Source organism: Aythya marila, assembly GCF_965140915.1.
Source record: "Aythya marila genome assembly, chromosome: 1".
NCBI classification, from domain to species: Eukaryota; Metazoa; Chordata; class Aves; order Anseriformes; family Anatidae; genus Aythya; species Aythya marila.
In genome coordinates this window covers 150,670,275-150,694,332 of record NC_139042.1, presented here as the reverse complement: position 1 = coordinate 150,694,332, position 24,058 = coordinate 150,670,275, and the positions used below count along the sequence as shown (strand labels likewise).

The 24,058-nt window shown below is 45.1% G+C and overlaps 1 protein-coding gene across 2 annotated transcripts in view; it reads right to left on the bottom strand.

Moving 5' to 3' along the window:
* Window positions 1–24,058, bottom strand: part of ABTB3 (ankyrin repeat and BTB domain containing 3) — a 161,627-nt gene that overhangs the window by 1,912 nt on the left and 135,657 nt on the right. For both annotated transcript variants that reach the window (XM_082784185.1, XM_082784186.1), the window contains 7 exons: window positions 23,352–23,572; window positions 21,499–21,677; window positions 9,854–9,959; window positions 8,975–9,077; window positions 7,384–7,465; window positions 6,469–6,537; window positions 3,234–3,347 (listed from right to left, as the gene is read on the bottom strand). In XM_082784185.1, the coding sequence (XP_082640311.1) occupies window positions 3,234–3,347; window positions 6,469–6,537; window positions 7,384–7,465; window positions 8,975–9,077; window positions 9,854–9,959; window positions 21,499–21,677; window positions 23,352–23,572 (874 nt within the window). The remainder of the gene's footprint in view (window positions 1–3,233; window positions 3,348–6,468; window positions 6,538–7,383; window positions 7,466–8,974; window positions 9,078–9,853; window positions 9,960–21,498; window positions 21,678–23,351; window positions 23,573–24,058) is intronic.

The window sequence follows — 24,058 nt, the reverse complement described above, 5'->3', positions numbered from 1 at the left end:
GGTGGCAGTTTTACCACAGAGTTCACTAGACCCAAGATTTCACGCCCTAAACCTATAGGTTTGGGATAAGCTACTGGAGCCCACATTTCATGAATGCCAACCTTCGCAAGAGTGGGACCATGACTGCGGAAACCTGTCATGCAGAGTAACAGCCTTGAGGGATCTTTGGAGGAGAAACAGAGGCTTGCAGAGCATGTGCTTGGGCTGTCAATATTCCTCTTATACTGAACATTGTGGCTGGGCAGGAGGCAGGGATACCACGAAGCGTGAGCAAACCTTGCATGTGTAAACACAACTGCGTGAGCAAACCTCAAATGACCCACACTGGTCATCTGCTGGGTGACCACCAGTGGTCATCACCCACTGGCCAGCCCCTGTGGTCATACAAGGAGTACAGCCATGATACTCTGCTACAGGAATTATAAGCTGTGCAAGTGTACAGAGCAGGGCTCAGCCCATCCTCCTGCCCAGGGCTGAGCTCTGGGAAAAGCAGGAACCGTTGTTCTCCTCTTAAACACCATTCACCCCTATTCATTATTTCAATAGATTCACAGCACTGAGAAAATAATGTATGTTTCTTTTTTTTTTTTTTAGACTTGTTCTGAGGCCCAGATTGCAAATTGTGCTAGCACCGAGTGTTCTAGGTACGTATTTAAAACTCCAATCAATTTTGTTAGGAGTTTGGGTCATTTGTGTAAAACACAACTGGTACCCAGTGGTAACTAAGCAGTCACCACTATATATACTATTTGCCTGGTTACTTCATCTCTTTCTGGAGGTAACATGAAAATGAAACCCTAGAAGTGGTACTAATTGGAAGGCTGCCTTCTGTAGGTGTTGCAATCCTAAGAATGGAAAGCCACAGATGATTTAATGCTCTCTGTTCAGCTTTTAAATTGTGAGTGTGAGAAAACCCACATCCTCTCACCTTCCTACCAGTACTTCGCCTCTTTAACCCAGGGCTCCAAACACTTGTTCCTACAGCTCCTACTACACAGCTCGCCACCCTGCTAAATGCTCCCCTCTTACAACATCCGCCCCCACCACAAACAGCCTTCCAAATCTGCGCTCACTTCATGCTACGCTTCCACCAAATCAGGTCTTTTTCTCAATCACAGTGAGAAGGACTGGGCTCCCTGTGTCTCCCTGCTCGCACATCTTCATCTGGAAAAATGAGTCTCAGCATCACCCGAGTTCCTGCAGGTCTTGCAAAACAGCAAGGACTAAAAATGCTACCTACAGCAGGAACAAGCTGCTCAAATCCATCACCTGCTCCTGGCTGGCACGGTGGTTCCTGTCTTCGGTGCCAGCTCACCTTATTCCCATCCTCACTGCTGTCTTACACGAGCTTCTTCCACACTTCAGAGAGCAACAAGGGAAGGCAGGCAGTTGGCTGGCAAGCTTTGGTTGACCTGCCTGTGAGCTCCCCTGGCTCGTGAGGCACATCTGGCATCTTCCACCACGTATCATGATCTCATATACACATTACAGGCAAGTGAAACTGCTGTGTGGCGAGAGCACTCTGAGCAGAATGAACTGGGCTCAGGTGGTAACCTGCACATCACACAGACCAGGAGCAAAAGGATGGACAAGTCTACTCTGACCACTGCGCAGCAGAGAGGTATCTGAACTAGCTTCACATGTGTTAGTTCAAGGTCTGGAAACAATCTAGCTACAACAGTATGAAGCTTAGCCCTGGTAATTTACTGGAAGCAAGGTAAATTGGCCCATGAAGAGCTCTAGGGTGATGTAACTTAAGTAATTCCAGAAGCCGGGACTTCATTCACAGCTAGCTTAGCTATCCCTGCAATGCACTACGTGTCAATGCAAACATGACCCTGGAATTAAAAGCCTCTCAAGGAAACCATTTCCACTGACTCCACTGAGAGATGTAGGCAAAGGAAGCTTGAAGGCTGAGGCCCTTACAGGCAAACAAGGAACCAGATTTAGCCACAAACGCTGGGTTTCTTCAGTCCTAGCACCAGCAGTGTAGAAGACCCTCAGAAAAGTCTAAAGCTTGGTGTAAGAATGTTCTTAAATTGGGACACAAAACCCAGCCACATTTCAAAATTCAAAGTACGTGATTTTAAAACAAAATCATTCAGTTTACTTTTAGTAACAGTAACATAAATTGAGAAGTTCCCACATGAGCTAGAAGACAAATTGAGTATTTTTCAAGATTCCTGCTCTGCTGATTTTATTTCCTATTACAATAAATGGACCTGCAAATACACCTAATCTCTTATTCTTCAAGAAGTGGAACTTTATGCTATTTCAAACACTGATTGCATGTTATCTGTACATCAAGACCTAACATTGCTAGTTGCTGTAGGAAATACCTGAGGGTTGGAACAGAGGTCAGATCTGCAGGGGTTTGGAGCAATCTGCAGGATTACTCTGTTCAATCAAACCTCCATGTCACACTGCAACATTTTATTTTCTCCTTCATACAGCCCATGAAAGTTGAAGAAGAATCATTTAAGGAATGCTTTAAAAATATTTAATTGCAACTCTATTTTTATCATTTCCATCTTCCAAGTGAAAGTCTAACTACCAAGCAAAAGAGGAGGGGAAAAAAATTAAACTAATCAATGTACAATCACCTCCTTCAATGACGTAAAATATTTTTTGGGGTCAAAAAAAACCAACACTTGCTTTTCTGCCTGATGGCTCTCTAACTAGTTAAGTAATTTGATTCCAATAAGAAGCTAGGAATCCCTCTTCTCCAAGACATGAAACTCTCATTACTATCTTTGCATGGCTGTGAGACACTGCACTTTGACAATGAGGCATTTTCATATATTAAAACGTTATCACCAGCATTGAATATATCTCCCCTGTGGGCTTCAGGCAGGAAGAAATAGGAAGTTTAAATGTGAAAATGCAGCCCAGGAGGTGAAAAAGAGAGATCTTATTCAGTCAGGTGATTCCTGTTGAGTAACTCAGCAGTTTGGGTTCCTGTGATAAGGGATAGGTCTTCCACACAAGTAGTACACACAAGTAGAGTTTGAACCATTTAGGAAAGGGGGCAAGAGCTTGCCACAGATGCTCTTAGATGTGATTTAGGACTGTACCTCTACTAGGTATATCTATTACAGTCCCAATAAATTAATGACAAATCCTTAATATGTAACAAACCTACTAAGCATACGACATATGTATTACTTCTTAGCATAAAACTGACCTACGAGTACGAGGAGAGACATACAACATGCACGAGTAGTTATTTTTACCTTGGCATGGTTATAAATATCTACGCAGTTTTCTGTATTAATGCTTTTTGCGCAAATGATCTCACAGTGTCGTTGTAAAGCTTCAAGCTGGAAAAATTTAGCAGCAGAGAGAAGCTAAAAAAGAAAACAAAAGAACGGAAAAAATAGTCAAAACTGCTGAGTGGCACACATTCAGAACTTGCTTCTTTACTGCTTCATTATAATTTTTCTCTGCCCCTGCTTCAGTTTGAATGGAACTACTGACCCCTGACAGTCAGCCAGAATGAGAAGCTTGCTTGGCTGCTTTAACCCCTCGCAGTCCCCTCTAGATCAGCCTGTGCATGGGGAAGGTGTACGTGGGCAGACCTCCAGGGGCTGTTGAGGTCCACATGCTGACTTTGGGATGGGGTTGTGTGTATGTGTCATAAAGGAAGTGTCAGCTCGGAGAGTCTTCGCTCCCTTTGCAAACGTGACATTGCAAGGAGAGACCTGCAACTGCATTCCAGGAAAAAGAGGTTTGGGTTCAGCAGCTCCCTAAGCTCTGGCTGAAACAGAGCACCTGGGTTAGATGTGGGGATGTCAGCAGAAGGGCCAGGACCAAGAGTAGGGAAGAATTCAAACCAGATGATGATAACTGCCCTGGGTAGTCTTAAAAACCTAGAGAGGCAATAAACTTCCAACCTGTCACCTCAACAGGCTGGAGGAAATGGAGTCAGAACTCCATACGCTCCTTGCTCTAGCTCGTCAGCAGCAGTAAGGTCACGTCTAGGCCACAGGCGCTCAAACACTGCCTGGCTCCAAGTGGAGTGGGTGTGCAGTGGGATGTGATGCAAACAGGGGATCCAGCCTGGTGTAAGGCGATGCCTAGCAGCACTAGCACAAGGGTATCGTGTCCTCATCGCTGCACTGGCACGGCTCTTGTGCCATCAGGACTCCAGCTGACCTCTCTCTTTGGCCCTGTGCCCACCCCATGCTGCCCGGCCTGGCGCTGCTTTGGGATCTCTGCACCTCACTGTATGTGGGGAGCATGACCTGAAGCATACAGGGCTAAAAACTGGCTTAAATTGTGATTTCTCCAGCTGATTTCAATACTGCTTGGATTTCCCCTATAGCTTCTTTTACATGTATGTCCTTTTGCAGCTGAGGAAGGGGATTTCATCATCTTTCCATGGTAGGTTACCACCTCTGGCTCTCTGCTCTGGTTTAGGATGCAGGTTGGGGTTCTTCATTGCTTCACACCTTGCTTTAACCCAGCCAAGTCCCTTTGGCCAAGGCCTTCAGGCATTTATATGGATCTTATCATCACAGACCCCAGGACTGAGTGACAAAGAGCCTTCCTCTGATACCCCAGCACTAGGTAGGGGCGCTGGGGAACAAAACCCCGAAACTGCCATGACATTATTATTCTGACTTCTCCTATGCAATCCGTTCAAGTTCTGCTTTAATCCCATAAATAAATCCAAGTGCTGGAAATCTGCAGTGCTGATGTGATAGCAGCCAGCTGGCCTCAATTATGAATTGCAGCAAAGATTTCTGTGGAGTATTTCTGGCACTTCTTGTTATCATATTTGTAATAAGGCAAGTTGCTAAATGCAGTTCTGAAAGATAAAGCCAAATCCTATTCCAGCTGCCTCTGTGGCTCAAGCAGTCACGTGCTGGTTTGTAATTACTTTAAACTGTGAGGAACCGTGGCCAGATCTGTTATCAACAAATCAATCAATCAGCCATACATTCTAGAGCCACAGAAGTTTTGAGATGTCACAAAAGTAGAGCAAGCAGCCAGCTGAACTGCAGCACAAGCTTTTTAACGACCCAGGTGATTACATATGCATCTCTATAAAGCTGTTGTGCTGTCTAGTCTGAGACTCCTTATTTCAGAGAGGGTTAGAAATTCAGGAGCTTTTTTCAAAACTACAAATAAGAGAATCAGTGCCCTTTTCCTACAAAACTCAGAAAGTCAACGTGGGTATGCTTAGTTAAAAACCCACTGCTTGCACTGGGGGGGGATGATTTCAGTCCTGACTAGTTTCATCCTCCAGTTGCTAGCAGGATTCAAACAGATGCCCCCGTACCCATCAGAACTCATTCAACCTGGCCACTTGTACCCCACAGAAGAGTTGCTCCCAGTTTCTGTTTTGCAGCACTTTGTTAAGAGACAAGATTCACACGGGTGCCCCAAACGGCAGCGTCATAGGGACAGATTAACTAATGTAAGCAATGATAAAGGGTCATGGGGGCAGACCATAATCTGCACACTGATGATTACCAGTTATGTAAGTAGCTGTGATTTTAGTGTTTACTGTCCTGTATCCCTTTTGGCTGCCATAATTTGGTTATGGTCAACAGGAAAGCTCCCCAAAATGACTATCAAGAATTTGCTCAAATGCGTCTTAGTTCTGTTGAGTGGGAGTTGTTAGGTTGATCATAGCTGGCATTGACAGTGCACACTATGTGGAAGAGCCTGACTTAATACCCAGACAGGCTATGGATGTGTGGCTATGCTGAAGGATCCAATGGGTTTGGAGTGGCTTTTGCAAACGGGTACAATGTCACTGGATTTTTAACACCCAGTGAGAAAGCAAAGAAGTCTCTGTATCCCAGGTAGCAGTGTAATGTTTTACTCAGAAAATGAGACATTCACATGCTTGAAATTGAACTAACTGCAGTGGGATTTCTCCTGTGGTAAAAGTCTGGTGCGTGCCCAAGAATTCTGCAGAGTGACGAACCAAATTGGATCCTGTAATACTGCCGAGATAAGTCTGGGCATGCAAGCCTGAGCTACTACGCCAAAAGTAAGAGTGTTGTAGAGAAGCTGACTGGCCCAGCTCAACAGAGCACCTCACCTAGCAGGCTGAGAGACAGAGAGAACAGCTTACTGTGCTGTGGGAGTTGGTTCCAGATTTTGACAACACCAGCTCTGCATTTCCTTGAAAGAGCCTCTCCAAGCATCTAACTAGATGTTTTAATTTCAGATGATTTTTTGGCTCAATGATCTTGATTTCGCTATTCTTTCTTTTGTGACAGTCAACTTCATGCTGGCAGAAGTTACCATAATAGGGGAACAGCAGGGCTGGAAGGAGACTGAGTGTTTTCTGCGGGACTGTGGACAGCCTGAGTACTGTGGGCACTCAGTGAGAGGCAGAGGTGGCTCTTACAGGAGTGCTCATGTCTTGCCCAGTGGCCTCGTGCCCTTGGGTGAATGATACACAGATCACTTAGCATTGCTCCCACTGCAATCAAGATAAATGTCTCTTACCTCCATAATTTCATTATTTTTAATCAGGAGTGACTCTGCACCTCCATAGTACAGATACTGCATAACCAGCTGTAACAAAACAAAGGGAGTGTTTATAAAAAAAAATAATAATTCAAGACATCAGGGAGAAGGGAGTCATGTAAAGATTGAAGGTAACACTAGAGGCTCTTCAATACCGCCAAGGATTTGTACATAAAACTGGCCCAATCCAACTGATTTCAGGATATATTTGGCTACTCTATTTCTGCACAGTTCAATGGTTCCTTCTCACAAGTAGTCTGACATCTCAGCCCTCACCAGCCAAGTTGTCTGTACTTTCTTGTGAGCCCCAAACTGTGTGCAGGAAGCTGAAAAATTAATTCTGAATTTTGACTGTATTTTTCAGTATGTACACGATGATAATATAGCATTTCTAATGCTTATTCTTCTCCTGCCAATGGCACCCACACCTCCACCCAGCAGTCTGTGGGCATGCAGAGATGAGAAGAAATAGTGGTGGCGCCTTTGCACTGTAATACAAGCTAACTGAGATCCCTCTGCAGTGAGCTTCCAGCACGCTCAAAGTTACTGTAGGCAGCTGGGAAATATCTGCATCTGTAACAGCTGATACATGAAACCGCCTGAACTCTGACTGAAGTAAAGAGAAGCGTATACAAGTATATGATACAGGTGCAGAAAGCAAACTGTATTTTCATGGCAAATAAGTGATCAAATAATATTGCTAAAGAAGGGAATTAACTGTGTCTGGAAGCCTGTCCATTAAATACAGAGAAAGGCAACAACAGAAAAAGGAATCAAGTACTTTACACTGACGTGCCCTGCTTTGTCTGCATACCATTACCAAATACACAAGTATTACTTTGGACAGGGCATGTACAATGTTCCATTCAAATTAAATGTGTGAAGTGACTTTACCTGAAAGATGGGGTACTTCACATAGTTGATCTCAATACAAGTACTATCAGTTGAGGGCTTGCTAGACAGCAGTGCTTTAAACCTAAACAGAAAGGAGCAAGACTGAAATACCAGCCCAATTATCTCTGTGAAAAAGTATGGCAAAGTGGAAGGACAGCATCAGCTCTTGCAAAAACAGTACACTGAAATGCATGGATTTGTCACTGACAAGCTTCAAGATTTAGACACATAAAATAAAGTTCAGTCTAAAAGGAAGAAGCCTTTCTTTTGGGAGATTTCAATTGGAAATTTTGGAAAAATATATCTGATATCACAATGGAAAAAATGGATACAGGAGATTTAGAAACTGTAATGATATATATTACAAAATCAAAATTTCTTTTGGAAACATTATCATTTAGGAAGAGTTGCAACATTTAAAAACTGAAAAACTATTTGAAGAAGATCAGTTTTAGCCTATATCCACTATGCTGCTTTAAAAATATTTTGGAACAAAATATTAAAACAACTACAGTGTGAATTTTAAGACTTCTATGCAGGCTCAATACAATTGTATAAGAAGAGGCAAGAGATAAAACTGGGTAGGTTGCTTTCTCTGATTATCAAAACCTGAAATTCAGACAGTTTTCAGGATAAAACACATTTTAAATTGATAATTACAGATGTATGTAAGATAGATACATATGTAGCAATCTATTTCTCAAAACTAGATATTTCCATTTGATTAGAAGGTAAAAATGGGAAGTACACTGTTAAAAACACAAGCCCTTGTACTTTCTCTTTTTGATAATTCATCTGACCTTCTAGATGTAGTGCAAGGCTTGGCTTATCTATCAAGACCAGCATTTGCTGGATGGTAACCTTTTCCATACCACAACTGCATCTTAATTAAAATATGGATAACAATTGATTTGATCTTAATAGCGTCAAACTCTATTGCAAGCACAATTTGATAAGCTTAAAGCTTAAGTTTGGAATGTGCTTGTAGACCTTTAATTATAGAGCTGTGTAAGAATAAAGTTTGTGAGCAGTGTAAGAAAGGAATACACCTGAAGTTGAGCTGGCTGACCCACATCTGGCCTTCTGAGCAAAGGACACAAATCATACGTCCTGCCTTTCGATACAGCGTGACATGCTTTGTAGATATTCAATTTTATTTAAAAACATGTAAAATCTTGTCAATGAATTGTGTGATAGCAACGTGCTTTTCCTACAGACTGTGTACACCGATGCAACACAGGTTTTAGATGATCACAGGATAAATGACTGCTAAAAATCAAACTATTCAAACTCCTCTATGCTGGATGCAGAAATGGATGCAGCAACGAGCTCCATGCAAAAATGCCTCAGTGGAATGAAGTCAGATGCATGGCCAGAAGCATGGAGCATTTACAGGGTGGGAATCTAGCGATAGGAGCACTTGTTAACATCCTGCAGATCAACCAGAAACAGGCTGTTGAGATTTTCTGATTAGTAAAAACTTGAAGGTTCAGGCATTAGCCCTTAAAGAATCTTAGCACCAGCAACAAAAACAAAAATACAAAATCAATTTCTACTTTTGGTTAAAAATAGAAATATCTTTGCATTTTACCTTGGTGATGCAGTAAATAGCAACACTCGATGTGCATAAAATGGTCTTCCTTCCACCAGAAATGTAACATCTGACATCTCTTTGTTGTTAAGAAAATGGGGATCTGCAATCACAAAGAAAATAAATTAAAAAAAAAAAAAATTGGTTTGGAAGAGTTCACAAAGGTAGATAATGATTTCCTGTTTTGACAGAGGAAGACAACAGCGTAAAAGGATATTGTTTTTAATGAGGAAAGCCCATAAAGCTATTTTGGACAGTCTGAGACAGAAGATCCACAGACAGCCACTTGGAGTTCAGACTAAGGAAATTCAAAGCTTTGAAATCCGTGTCGACCTTTGCTGAGATGACATCCAGCCAGCCCTGCTGCAGGGAGCTGGCACAGCTTCCCAGCTCCATTACCCAAAGCAAACTTCATCTAACTGCCCTCAGGCCATACCCTCACCCTCTCCCTGGGCAGGACAGCCTTTGTGCCAAGGGGAAGAGAGTCCTGGAACTTGGCTCACGTCTTCTCTAGGTCACATCAAACCAACTCGGGCTCTGTCAGCAGGGCTGGGAGGGCCGTGCTGCCGCGGTGTCACCTCCAGCCAGCCACAGTGGTTTGAGATGCGGACAGACGCTTGGCTTTGGGCCCTGGGCTGGGATCCCAGCCTTGTTAGCAACACAGACAGATTTACAGTCCCACTCCAGTGCATCTGATGATCCTATTGATTTCAGTGGGAGTTTTAGGACAGGCTAAGGTTGGGGCCTTTCATTTTTCTAGTCCTGCCTTCGAAGTCCACATTTTCTTTTGGCTTAAGCCTCCTCAAGCAGCCAGCCTGCAACGTGGACTTCCCACAGCTCTCCTTAAACAACCAAAGAGCATCTCCAAGTCATGCTTACCTAAGCGAGAGGTCTGCTTGCGCTTGATTTCAACAAGCTTTGGAATAGGGTAGGGTCCGTAGCAATGAGTGAAAATGACGGACAGCTGCTGACTTATCACTTCGTTCTAAGCAAAAGAAAACAAATACAAGCAGCGTAAACTTGGCATTCAGAGGGAGGTGTTGCATTGTTCTCAAGAGCTGCCTGTTTTGAAGCTGAAAAATGTAATTGCTGAAGCTTTATTAAAAATTGGAACTTATAATTATTGGTAGTTGTAAACTACAGTTCTCACTTAGTTGTTTGTTACGTCTCCTGTAGGAAGCAGGTAAAATGAAATGTACTCTCCTTGGACTCCAAGTGTTCTTTTCCCAACAAACTCCGTAGCCCACGTTCTCTCCAAATAAACAAAGCTCCTTTACAATAGCCTCTTCGTTTCATTTGCAAACTTACTTCACTGTAAAATAACTTTTTGCTGCTCTTGTAAAATAACTTTTTGCTGCTCTTTGGAAAAATGGTCATTGCCCACATTTCAGAAAACCAGAACTACCAAACAGATGCACAGCCAGCGTACATTTCTAAGCACAACCCCCTCACAAACAGACCCTCCTTTACAGAACGATAGAAGCATCACGGCCTGCCACAGAAGCTCCTCATTTAACCCCAAACATTTCATTAATGTGATTTTATATCCCTGGCACTGGCCTCAGCATCACTTCTCTGAGGAAGCCACCAGAACCTCACAGGGCCAGGTCTGGTCCCTGGCCCTACTCATCCAGGGCAAGGCACCCATGGGGCACTTTCCTAAGTAACTTAAGCATTTATTTGTCAGCCTATGCTGGAGTGATAGTGAAATGGATTTAGTGCTTAACTATCTAAGTCACATCTGAAAGCCGGATTCAAAAGCTTTTGCTAACTTTATCCCACTCTTCGCTGGTAACTGAGCCAAGTTCAGTGGGGCAAGGTGGCTAATTCCTGACAATGGAGTGCTTTGTCTTTTAACTGCAATGTTGGTTGGCAATTCCCTTCCAAACTGGGAAACTGAGATGAGACACCTAGATATAAGAGGGTCCAAGACCAAGAGAGTAAGCAGGTAAGGGAGAAAAATAATACTAACATAACAAACTGAGGAGTTCAGATGTTATACTAAAATTATCTCCAGGCTTTTAAGACAGAAAACCAAGCTTTGCTTTCTCTGAGCACATTTCAGTTCAGTTCTAAAAGTAGAAATTCCTTAAACCCCACGAGAGATGAGGAGGAATGGCAGCGATACTGTAATGACTCTTGCACCATATCTCATTAAACAGGGTGGGAAAAGGAAACAAGCTGTGCCCTCATAGGCACACACTGATGTCAAAGGAAATTACATACACTCACCCTCAGGCAGAAGTTGGCTCCCACTACTACGTCAGCCATAATATTAAAAGAAATACTGAGATAAGGGAGATGCTAAGAAATACCGATACCAAGAGAAACCATTTTGCAAGGCACAGGGAGCAGCCTTCAGAGGGGGGCTCACCGCTGTGCCTCCGGGATGAGGAGGATGCTCTGCCCCGGGAGCATCTCTCTGCTCGGTGTCCTGAAGTCGGAGCTCTGCAAAGCCCTTCATAAAGGGAGTGAATCACAGGGCAAAGAGAAAAAGGAAGATTTAAAGCCAGATTCACAGAAGGAAGTGACTCAGCCGCTGGGAGAGCTGGGGGGAGAGCTCTAGACAGACAGGGCAGAAAGAGCAATCGCTTCTCTGCTCGGAAGGGCTGTGCCGAGGAGCCGCACCGACTGAGTCAGCCAGGGAGGAGCGCATCCGGGGGGATGCCGATTAGCAGCAGGGCAGCTCCGAGCTGGAGGCGGCAGATGCTAAAAAGTCAATAAATGCAACACAGTATGGGGCTAATGCTGTGTTTCGGAGCGCGGGGAAGCTTCTGGAGAGGAGAGGTAGAAGAGCAATGATCACCTTAACCTGCAGTGGATAACAGCACAACTGCGCTGCCGAGGAGAGCTACTGGCGGCTCCTGTCAAATCTGCCAGGGTGCCAGCCTGGTTTCAGTGGGTCCATGCACTCCTCGGTCCCAACCACAGCTGAGCCTGGGCAACAGCTCATTAAAACAGGCATATATTTCAGTAATGACATCTCCTCCTCCTAGGCGCGTCTGTGGGAATGGGCTGGTGAAAAATCTGGTATCAAGCTCCCGGCACCTTGGTAGGATCCAGATCTCGCTCTCTGCAGACCAGGACATCCAGGTGCAGCAGGATGAGGAGAGAACAGGCCAACCCCAGCCACGCAGGGGCAAGAAGAGGATCCACACGTGTAGCAAAAACTGGCAGGAACTGGTCGCATACCAACAAGCCTGGGGGAGCCTGCCACTACAGGCAAGACACTGCCTGCTCACAGGGTAACAAACAGGGCACAAACCCTGCCCACGGTGTGCGGACACCAGCCCATTATAAAGCCACCTTGCCGCTGACTGCCCACAGCTGTGTTAAAAACTGGTGTTGATTAAGCTCTAATGAGCTCAAACTATGAGACATTCGCAAGAGAGAGGCTTTAAAAACCCTAAGGTGCAGAAGAAAGATGGGACAAAGGGAAAAGTGACAAAAAGGGAGGCAGGGCCATCGAGCAGGCAGTGATGCCAAGCACTGCAGACCTCCAGAGCTCTCACCCAGGACACCGCTCTCGTTTGGCAGAGAGGAGGTTGGAGACCTTTGGTTTCTGTCGATAACGTTAAGAAATGTTTGCAGCTAGAAAGCTGAAGCATGTGCTCATTTCGAGTCATCGGCTAACAAACCACAGCAAGTTTTCTCCCAAAAAAGACACGGAGAGGGGAGTGGTGAGCTATTACAGCAGAACAAGTCCGCTCCCCACACAAACACGCGTGCAGCCAAACCTCCCGGGGCCCTGGCTTTGCTCCCTGCAGCCTGCTGGCTTCACCAATGAACCGGGAAAGAATCGGCAATGAGGAGAGATAAAAGGGATGCTTTGTCAAAGGTACAGTCTGTGACTGGATTGCTGGGGAAAAAATCTGCTTTTTCAGAAGCCAAATGTTGCTCTTGGAGAAGGCTGAGCCGGGCTGCCTGTGAAGTAACTGGGAACGACTACAAGAGACCACGACCTGGTGCCTCAGAATTGCTCCAGCAGAAGATGTACCCAGCCTGATCAACCTTCCCTCTTCCACAGCACCCATGCCGAGAAGCTCCAAAGCTGCCCTGGTTGCCACATCCACCCCATTTAAGTGCTGAGCATAATTCTTCCCTGTGTATCCATCCCCCTACCAGCTGATTGTGAAAGAACAGCTGTAGGAGCTCTCTGCAGCAGTTGTGGGCAGAGATATTAACACCAGAGGAGCAAACCCAAGTTTGTTTTCTTGCCACAGTTTGATGTTGAAAAACATTTTGCCTGGATGTGTGATGCCAAGATCTGGAGCAAGGCCAGCTTCCTTTCAGAGACTCAGCTCATGAGCGACTTCTATTGTGGGAGGGGAAAGAAAGCTTGGCATAGGATATAATGAAAATATTTACCTAGCCATGGGGTGGTTTACAAATAGGCAAGAGAGAACAGGGAACAGCAGTGAATCTTCTTAGGGAGGATGGTGCTTCCAGCAGCGTTGGTCGATGAGCAAGCAACTTTGCTTTGTAGATGCAAGCATTCTCCTGACTTAAAAGCATTCCTCATAAAAGATCCAAAGGAATTCCCCACACTTGAACTGTGGGGGGAATTCATAAATCCTCTTGAAGCAAAGCTGAAGGTTTTCAAGTTGCCAGAGATGAAGAGTTGATTGATCTGAGAGAAGGTGAAGAACTGGGTGGAGGGTGCAAGGGCACCTTTTCCTGAATTCATTTCCGATGAAGGTCTGCAGCACGACTCAGGAAAGGCTCCTCCAGACTTAGGTCCAAATGCTGGAGAAGTTTGCTTCGGTTCAGCTTACCAGGTTCAGCCTGACCTCGCCATTCTGGGATGTGGTCCTACAAGGTCCTGGACACAGCTGGGAAACACCAAAACAGTTTTCTCCAGTACTTGGGGAAGCTATGTGTCATCTTGGTGGCTCATGGTCCAGACTCTCAAGGGGAAAACCCAGGTTGGCTTTAGCAGCTAGGCTAAGGTCTTGCCCTTTGACTTCCCAGTTTTCTGAGATCACAATTTGCATCAGCTGACTCCTCTTTAAAGGTTCCCACACTGATTCTCCCTCAACTGCTCAAACCTCAGTGGCTGAGACTCTTGACTGACCTACAGACATCTTGCTACCTCCACCTGGTTGCCCTCTACAAGTTAGGCTGCTTTTCTTTACCAATTTACGTGTGTGTGCACCAAGCCCTCAAATTCCTCTACCACAAAGCCACAAAAACAAACACTCCCAGTGTTAAGCAGAAAAATGACGCACTTATTCTGGGCTTGGTGTCTGGCAGTTAATGCGCATCTCCCCAGCAAGCAGAGAAACCATGCATGCAGGGGTGCTGGCAACGGTTTGTTTTCTCTCCCTGGTCCTGAGGATGCCAGGAAGACCCATCTCTACAAAATACAGAGCAGTAAAAGTGCTGTGTCCAGTCACTTGTTGTGCACGTGGTCCCCAGCTGCTGTTCCAGCACTGTTGAAACCTCAAGATGCCCCAGACTCACTGAGGTGTCACCCATGAACCTCCTTCCATGACAGGCTGGGATGGCCTTGAATTATTCCTCTATTTATGCTCCCCTCCTCCCATGAAGAGCCAATAAAGGGTAAAACAACAGAGGGCTTTTCTCAGACCTCCCAGGCTTGAGCACTCAGACTCTGCTATGAGACTTTGTTCTCCACGTCTCTGAACCTTTGTCACCCTTCTCTAGGTGTTTCTGCTATTGTCCTCCAGTGCAATTCACTTTTGCCAGCTGCATCAAACTGATTAAATGCCACTTTAGAGGGTCACTCCTAGGTGATTAAGCAGCATACACATAATTAATATTAGTCAACAGTTGCAAAGGTAGGGAAGCCCCAGAGGTTGGAGATACAGTTAGAGGCAGTGAACTGCATAACAAAATGGGTTTTGTTAGAGCCAGGCTCAAGTCCTTCCACTGCAGATACAAATGGAAAGGAATTAATCACAGGTAAGGCACAAATGGACCCTTCAGTTAGCTCTGGGAAAGCTGCCAAGCCTTCCTTTCAAAAGACTCTTTATATCACAGCTGTGCATTGTATGTAAAAAGCTCCGATCCCCAGGCACAGTCTAATCCCTGGGTGAAAGCCCAGAAAAGGGCAGGTGTCACATCCATGGCATTCATTTATTGTAAATGAAGAAATGGCTCCTGCCTCTGGCAGGGAAACATTTTAGAAGGCAAACAGAGGGTAGGAAAGAAATCAAACCTGTGTTAGTACGAAGCCGAATCCGTGTTATGAAAACACAACACAGGGTTAACAGTCTGTTATTAACATGCCACTCAGTACCTGGCGTTCACATCTCACACGGAGAATGCACGACGTACATGTGTGGATGACTTGCGTCCTGGTTACTCTGAACTGTTTAGACACAGAAGTACTACAAATGACAATGGGCAACATTACAGATCACTGCAATTATGTGAGAACAGTGAAACCTGCCTTAAGAAATCACTCAAAGTCCCAGATCAATCACTGAACACAAACTGGCCATTAGCTGGCACACAGAAGGTTATCAACCACTCCATGGAGCCTGTAAGCAGGCACTTTAGCATCATGGAGGTCTTCAGAGTTATTTCTAGTGTTGATTTTGATGAGCCTGTCTCCTCTGTGGAAAGTCTACCTTTTTTTTTTCATTCAAAATATTTCAGTTGCTGGCCAAAATATTCCATTTCCAGGCATTATTTTTTTCAAGAAAAGTAAAATATTATGCGGAGAACAAATATTCTAATGAAACCTGTCATTAGAATAAGACCTCAATTTTCCATTGAAAAGCTGTTCCACCAGAATGTGAAAGTTCACCCAGCATAGAGGGGTCCTTCCTGATCTGTTTCTAGGTAAGAGAAACACATACAGCCAAGAGAAGGTTTTTCTCCAGGAGGTGAGCAAGACCAACCCAGTGCCTGCCCATACACTGTGCAGGGTTTGCCTCTCCCCTCTAACCTAAGCCCTTCCTGCAGAAGAGGACAGCCTGGCCCCACACAGCAAACTCAACTCCATTAAGCCCATCAGAACAAATAGTCACTTCAGCCCACTGTGATGCAAGGGACAAGAAGGGGAATTTTTTAGCTCCATCTTCCAGAGACGCGTCATGTGCAGGCTACAGGGAAAGATGATGTTTGCTGACCACTGTGTCTGGACTTTGTAGAACAGAAGCACAAACTGAGACTGTTGACATTACTCTGAGAAACCTCTTCCGGTGTTTGTTTTAGAGGAATTAAAACCAGAAAGACCATAGCAAACAAGTCCAAGAAACAGGACACCCATCTCAAGCTTCAGCTTCTGAACATTTTGCCACAACAGAGCAGGCAAGTGTTTCAGGCTTTCCCACTGCTTTTTGTTTGTTGGAGCCATCAACATTTTTTTTAATAGTTAAAGCACTCGTGACAGAGGCTACGTGCTGCTATTTCTGAAAGGATGTATTAAAAAATATTTAATTTCTAAGAGATTTTGGATTTCAAGTGGCTAAGTCACTGGTTAAAGAGCCCTTTGGCTTTTAAATTATGTAGGCCAGGTTTCTTGAGATACCTACACCCCTGAATCCATTTGGAATTTTAAAAACTGTTTATTGTTTTAAATCGTTATTTGTTCTATATAACTGTCAACACGGGGCTGTTATTCCAACAGCTCAACCTTCCAAAAAAGTCTGTGTGCTCCTGCAGGTTTCCTCAGCTGCCTACGGATGTATTTGTAGCGTGTGTGAAACTTGGCACGAAGTTTAAATTCTGAGGAAACATCTTTGCAAATAGTTTCGTGCGTCTTTCAACAAGCCTTCACGCACAGCCTAATCAATGCCTCGCTAATGGGCTAATTTTTAAAATAAACTACCTTGTCACTGACAGAAACTGACGGGAAGGATGAATACTGCTGAAGAAGGGCGGTGAGGGACCTCCCAGGACTTTTCAAGTTGCTTTCGCCTTGGATAATACACTAGCAGGAATACTTGCAGTCCTAAGCCAAGGTTTCCTGGCGTGAAGCACCTCTGGTGTCAAGCAGAGCTTCAGACAACACTTCAGCATGTGCCCTTAACACATGTGGACCAACACATTCAGCAATATATTTCCAAAAAGGATCCAAAGTACTGGCAAATAGCAGTTCCATGCCCACGCTGTAGGGGGAAGGCAGGAAGTTGTACGAGAGATTATTTGGAATTAAAATATTCTTTTTTTTCTCTCCAAAAATGTGGCCAAGGACAATTTGATCTAAATGGCTGCACACAGAAAAAGCAGTGGACGAAACTGGCTCACAACCCAGTACTGACAGCAGCAGTGCTGGCTGGTCTGCATGGATGGAGCTGGGTGATTTTAATGATAATTCAAGCTCATGCCGAGCTCCACAATGGAAACCTAACACCAACCTCTTCCAAAGACCAGATGTGTTTAACTTCCAAGGCTGTGGTTTTGAGTCCCTCTCTCTTCTAGTTGTGGAAATGTCCACCGAAACAGCTCCAGGATTTTGGTAGACAGGGGGAGGAGGAAGCATCCTCCACATTCAACATGCTAGCCTCAGGAGATCCTCTTTGCAAAAACAGAAGAGCACACATGCACACAGATGATTTCTTCCCCTCGACTGCTGCCCACCAGCACGAGGGAACGGCCATTAGCCCTGCCTGCTGTCACGTGTGGACAACCTGCTCCACCTCAGGGCTGGGGCAGGCCTGAGCTCCCCGTGCCTATCCTCCCTGGTTGACCTGTCGGCCCTGCCTTGGGCACTACAAGCCTGTAAATCGGGGTGCTTCCTCCACATGGCTCTTTATAAATTCTCTGTTTGGGGGGCCCAAACTCAGCACTGCAGGCAGCCCGCTAGTACAGCAGCTCCTCAGGCAAACATGGCGCTCTGACGCAGTTTGGGAGTTTCCTCAGGCCGTGAAGAGCACACCACGGATACTGACAGGCAGCGATTCGGTTGCATCCTCCTATCTTCTTCTGTAACAAGATCTCCAGTGTCATCTTAGCTTTGAGGGACTCAACCCTGCACTGCACAGCAGCTGAAGTTTAGCTCAGGGCTCCTCGCTCCCAGAAGTGTCTCTCCAGCTTTTGTCACACACAGCCCTGGCTAAAGCACTGTGAGCAGGCTGTTAGTGAGTTTGGCTGCCTCAGAGATTCAGCTGGTCCCAAACCGGCAAAGCCTTTCCTCCTCATCCCTTGGCGAACCACCACAACTTCATCAACAGTCTTAGTGTTAGATCTGAATTTTGCCTACTCTTCGGAAAGCACCCTGACCTAAGCTTTCCACATCCTTCCTACCACCACTGCCTTCTCTGGTCTTTGATCTGGTGCTGGGCTGACTGCAGGATAGCAACAGGGGCAGAGCCATCTGCCTGTTCTCGTAGCTTTGCCTCGGCTGCACAGAAATACTGTCATTCCTCCACGCTCAGTCTGAGCAGTGCAGCTGATAAAGATATTTAAAGGCATGAAAGGAAATGAAAGCGCTCAGTCCCACCGGCAGCCACCAGGAGCTGGGTACTGAACCCTCATTTGTGCCTTCAGAAGTCTTCCCCCAGGGCTTCAGTGCAGCAGCGGATGACCAAAGTGCAATTTATTAACTGTTCTTCCCCTCTTATTTCACAGCTTTAGGAGAGGCAATAAAACCAGGGACTTCAGCTTAGCCAGTTTTGCCTGAGCTGCCGATTTTTGTTGCCAGCTTGTGTTCCGCCATCAGGGCTTCTGAAAATTTTATATTGTTTTTCTTTCTGGTGTTTCCTGGCACATAAATGGGAGCTGAGTGCCACCCTGCCAAGCTCCAGGACACCAGCATCAGTGCTGGTGGCAGAGCTTCCAAGCAAACTCTCACATCTGAGCTTGAAGACAGGGTACAGGCATTTTAAAAAACATCTATAAGACAAAAGGGATTCCTTATATCTGTTCCTGTTCTTATAGATGTTGCTTAGTTTTTCTTTAGTCTTTTCAGTTTTGTAATACTTGTCCCTTTTGCATATCCTGGGAACCAGCACAAACCTTATGTCCCAGTGCAGAGTGGAAGCTGCGGGCAGAAGGCCTGCTTCCTATTCAGAGACCTGCCCTATGTTTCCGTGTGAATTTTGGAGTCTCTCAGGCCAAATTACAAACTGATGTCTGGCTTAGCTAGGCTGTCACAGCTTCTGAAGCTGAGACTGTCACCGTGAGGCACTAAAATTCTACCTGTTTAATTACTTTGGTTTCCTTATTCATAAAAGGACAATAAGATCTTAATCTACATCTCAACTCATTAATATTTGTAAATTGTTCTGAGACTGCAGGATAGTTGGAACTACTTTTAGGAATGCAAAATGCCATTTCAATTAGGTATGCAATTAAAATATACTGAGCATCATAAGCAGCAAATGGGACATCTTGTTTCATATCAGCCAAGAAATGTTAAGTGGCTCTGTGCTTTCTAGTTGCATATTTTATATTTTTTGTCCTGAAAAACTCGTTAAGGAAATGTATTGGGACAGACTGTGACGTTCAGCAAGAGTTGTAATGTCTGTTGAAGTTCACGGCCCACAGGGAAAAGGACGTCCATGTGGACAAAATGCCTCTCCCTGCAGCTCTACAAAATGTAGAGCTTTACCGTTCGCTGTAGAAAGAGAGGGACATGAACTACAGTTACAGTCCTTCTGCACCTCTTAAAGGAGATTTCCACTCTGTGGGTATATAGAAAGAAGAATCTCTGCTCTCAGCCCTCCCAGAGAAGGGGAACAGAAGAGCCTTACAATCTCAGTTTTCCTTGGCTGCCTTCTACGGAGTGACCAGGGAGAACTTTTACTGGCTCTTTCTTCTGCAAATGAATTTATTTTGATTCCTTTCAAAGGGCTGCACAGAATCTGTCCTCATTTCTTTCTCTGAGAGCTTTCTGAGAGGCTTTTTGGACAAGACTGTGGCAATAATTCATGCCATTTGCAGACAATTTGTAAACCCTTACAGTGTCTCAGAATGATTCATTATTTTTCTAAGAATATGAAGCAGTTTATGTGTGTGCGTTTGTGAATATGCATGCTCATGAAAAGTGAAGACAGGCAGTTCCCCTAGGCCCAGAGGTGGAAACAAAAATCAGCACAGATTTTTTTCTTTTTTTTGAATATATCAATTGCTTCACCCCTCTACATTTTAGCTCTTAAGTGAACCCAAAGCAGAAGGCAGCAGTCTTATTTGCTGCAATGTCTCCTAAAAGACACCCTGGAAGACCCAGTATAGTATTTCCCGAAGGTATGATCCTATGTAAGAAAATTATTCTAACAACGATCAGCTACAGACACATTAGCTTTGGCTTCAGCCACCAAGGAGAACCACAGTTACAGCTATTCCTCATCCTAGATTACAATGCCTAAACTTAATCTCTGTTAAATTTTCAATACGATTAGTTTTGTATCGGCTTTCAAACCAAACAGCACCTTGCTGGTAGTTACTGGATGAACATCATTAACCCAAGCCAGTTCTGAGCAAGGACTCCACAAATCCTAGGATTTAGAATGATTTCCTAAAAGATATCTCTAGGTATTTTCAATAAATACCTATCCAATGCAAACCGATCCCAAAGGGAAAGTTCATGGGAGGAAAAATCTGAGCAACTGTTGGAACAAACACTCAGCCTTTGCACAAGACTGCACTCCAAGCCCTCTTTTGCATCAGGATACAAGAAATAAATCCATGTAGGCTTTCACTAGCTATACTATGTCTGGAACCCTTTAGTATTGAGTGCATACATCAGACCTCCCTCCTTTCCACATTATTAAGGTTATTGCTGCAGGTGCTAAAAAATACTCACTCCTTGCTGTTATATATAGAGTTGGGTGAGAAACTTGCTTCCCAGTTAAACAAATAGAAGACTGTGCCGACATGCACAGCATGTGATGAATGCTTATGTGATGCATACGAAAGAAACTAACCTTCACTAGGTAAGACATTTTCCTCTCCTTGCCAGCCCCATGATCCTCCCTTTGCTATTATACTTGCATACCTAATGGTATCTCCCTCAAAAGGCTTTGTTAGTCTGATATGTCTGGCTAAGAAAATGTCAGCTGAAAGAATAAATCTGGGAAGGCTGCAAGTACAAACACTCACACAGAGGATTTTAAAAAATTACTCTGTGTGTGAGCTTGTAGAAACCAGTCTCCCCACACGTTTAAAAGTCCAAATCCCACATGAAGGAATGAGAAAGTCATGTGAGAAGTTAAATAAATCCAAAGCAAACATGACTATTAGCTTTGTTGCATGGTCCTGTAAAACAAGCTGGGTAAAGTTAGTCTCTGGGTTGGCTTGGTTATCAACATCTCTTGCTGTACTGCAGTTATCCTGGTGACTTTAATTTCACCGCTACGCATTAGCTTCTGTTGTCTCTCCAGTTCATTGTTAACATCAGTATTAAGCTGTTCTAGCAGGAGATGCGATTAGCTGGTGTTTTTAACCCATGCTTCCACAGAGAAGAAATCTGAGATACACAACACAAAAAGTAATAATCCTATACAGTCTAGCAAGCTTTGGAGCAACTGTGCAAAAAACAATATTGCAAGATTTGTGTCTTACAGGATCAGCATGAGGCTGATTTCTTTAAAATGCATAATTTATCCTACCTTGCTGGCTTTCAGTATCTCAAACATCAGAGGCAACCCCTGCGTGATGAGCTCCTCTGTGTACTCTTCTTCTTGAATGGACTTGAATTCCTTTAGCAAGCACTGGATGAGGGGTCGCCTGTGCTGCTGGAAGGATGTTCGCAAGGACTCCAGCCACGTGTGCAGCGTCCAGGGAACACCTAGGGATGGAGGACAGAGCTCATTCTCAGCTCCAGAGAAGGACTTGCCTTTCTGCTATTGCTACCTTTATGTGTATACATGTTAAGACTTTAAGCAAAAACTGCCAAAAAACCCTAGAAATCAAATTCCCATTTATCCACAACTGAGAAAGTGGATGGCTATCAAGACATCCCAGACCTAATACACAGAGGCTCTCCTCCAAGTGCTTAGAGAAGACTGTGGTCTCTTTGCTCATCTAGCCTTCAGCTCCTCTGCTGAGACTGCCAATTTGTGGTAATTGCTGTGGTGCTCTGTGATGCAAAACCCTTTTGGAAACTAGATTTACACTAGCTCATTTGTTTGAATGCAGCCCTGGAGAGCCATTAAATGGCCAAAAAAAAAAAAAAAAAAAAAAAAGTATTTTGGTCACTACCCACCTGTATTCAAAGTGGTGGTCTTCAGATTACAACTTTCCTTAAGCGCTACCCCATGTCCTTTACTGATGGTTACTATTTCCCACAAACAGCACTGGGTGCGTTAAGCAGATCAGCCTTTTCAAGTTGCCATTTGTCATGGCAGAACCACTCTCCAGGAACTTAAAGGGAAACGTTCCCATGCACTGAATGAGAAAACACACAAAGCTAATATACTACTCCAGGCGTTAGGCTGGATGTGACCCAGTTTCTCTTCTCGCGGAACAGAGTGGGAGGAAATGCAAGCCCAGGGCTTGGCAACCAAAGGTTTTTCCTTCCACTTCAGCAAATGCCCAGCACCCTGAGAGCAGCCCTGGTGCTCTCATCTCACTCAGCACCAAGCACTTTGCCTGCTCAGCAATTCTGGTGAGCCACTGCTAAGACCCTACACCCTCACCCATGCAAGAGGTCTTCAGGGCTGGAGAGCTGCACCACGTGGAGGCACCCTGGCCTCTCTCTGAAGGCAAATTAATGAGGATTGGGCACACATCAATGGGCACACAGCCTAGGCTGACTCCTTCCTGTGCTTCCAACCACCCTCGTTGTGGGCAGAAGCAGACTCCCAACAAGCTGGTATGATGCTCAAGCCCTGTGGTGGCACAGTTAGACACTGAGAAGCCAGTTCACTGCTCCTCCCCTCAGAGGCTCACAAACCTTGGAAAAGAAAGCATTTTTTTACTGCGGGACTGCATTATGGCAGAGTGCAAAAGAGGAGCTGTTGGAAGCAGTCTGCAGCAGACAAACACTGCCCCAGAGACCTAGTTAATACTCTGCCAGGCAGCAGTGAAGATGGCTGCTGGTGGAAACAGCTCTGTCCTGCAGAAAAGTGCCTCTGAGCAGGGTATGCTGTGGAGCCCAAATAGGCCAGGAACCTGCAGGATCTCCCATCATATTCCAGATGGGGGTCAGAGAATGAGGGGCTGCTGCTAGCATGGGTCTAACACATGATTTGATGTGAAGGGTGGATGCCTGTTTTGTACAGCTGGCAGAGGAAGTGGGACACTTAACTGGCTTGAGAGATGCTCCAAAAGCCTTGGCACTACACCTGGGTTGACTTAACTCACTTCGCCATCCTTACCCACTGAGAACCCCCCTGCAATTACCACTTCCACAGGAGTTCACGGAGGTGCAACTGTGGTCGGGGTAAGCAACAGCACATGAAGAAAACGTCTCACAGTGGTATTTGTGAGGAGGGAGAGAAGAGACGGTGCTGGCACTGACCTATACTCCGTATGTCAATGGTCACATCCACGTATCCGTGCTCAGCGCTGTGGTACATGGCCTCCTTCAGGGCCTTCAGCTTGGCCTTGCTGTTGCGGCTGGCGCAAAGCGGAGCTGCTGCAGAGTCAGGCAAGTCTGTCCCCTCCGCCAGGATCTCCTCCAGGGACAGGATATCGCTCTTTTCCTTCTCTGGCTGAGCAAGCAGCTTACGGAAAACATTCCTGTCAATCACAGCGTGATACAGAGAGGGAGAGAGGAAAAAAAAAAAAAGAGCAGGAGAGCAGAGTTAGCGGCGATGCTTTTTTTTTGTGCCCAGGATATTTGCTGCAGCATGACAGGTTAGGACACCTATCCAGCAGGCAGGTCAGAAACTACTCCAATTAACGGGCTAGCTTACAACAGTCCCAAGACAAGCACCACTCCTGCTAACCCACTGGCAACGCCTGGACCACGACTGCAAGACGCTGCTGTAATGACAGCAACAGTACAGACGTCATACAAGTGGCAGCATCTTGTGGGAACACAAAACCACGAGCTAAACGTGACTCTCACGTGACTCATGACTTCAGGCACTCGCCCCACCATCAGGAAAGGCTGAGTTGCCTTTGGACAAGCTCTCAGGACTTTCACCAAGGAGGCCACTTGAGAAGGGAGCTGTCTGGAGCTACCAAAAGCACCACCACTCAATTAACACTCAAAGCAGTCTG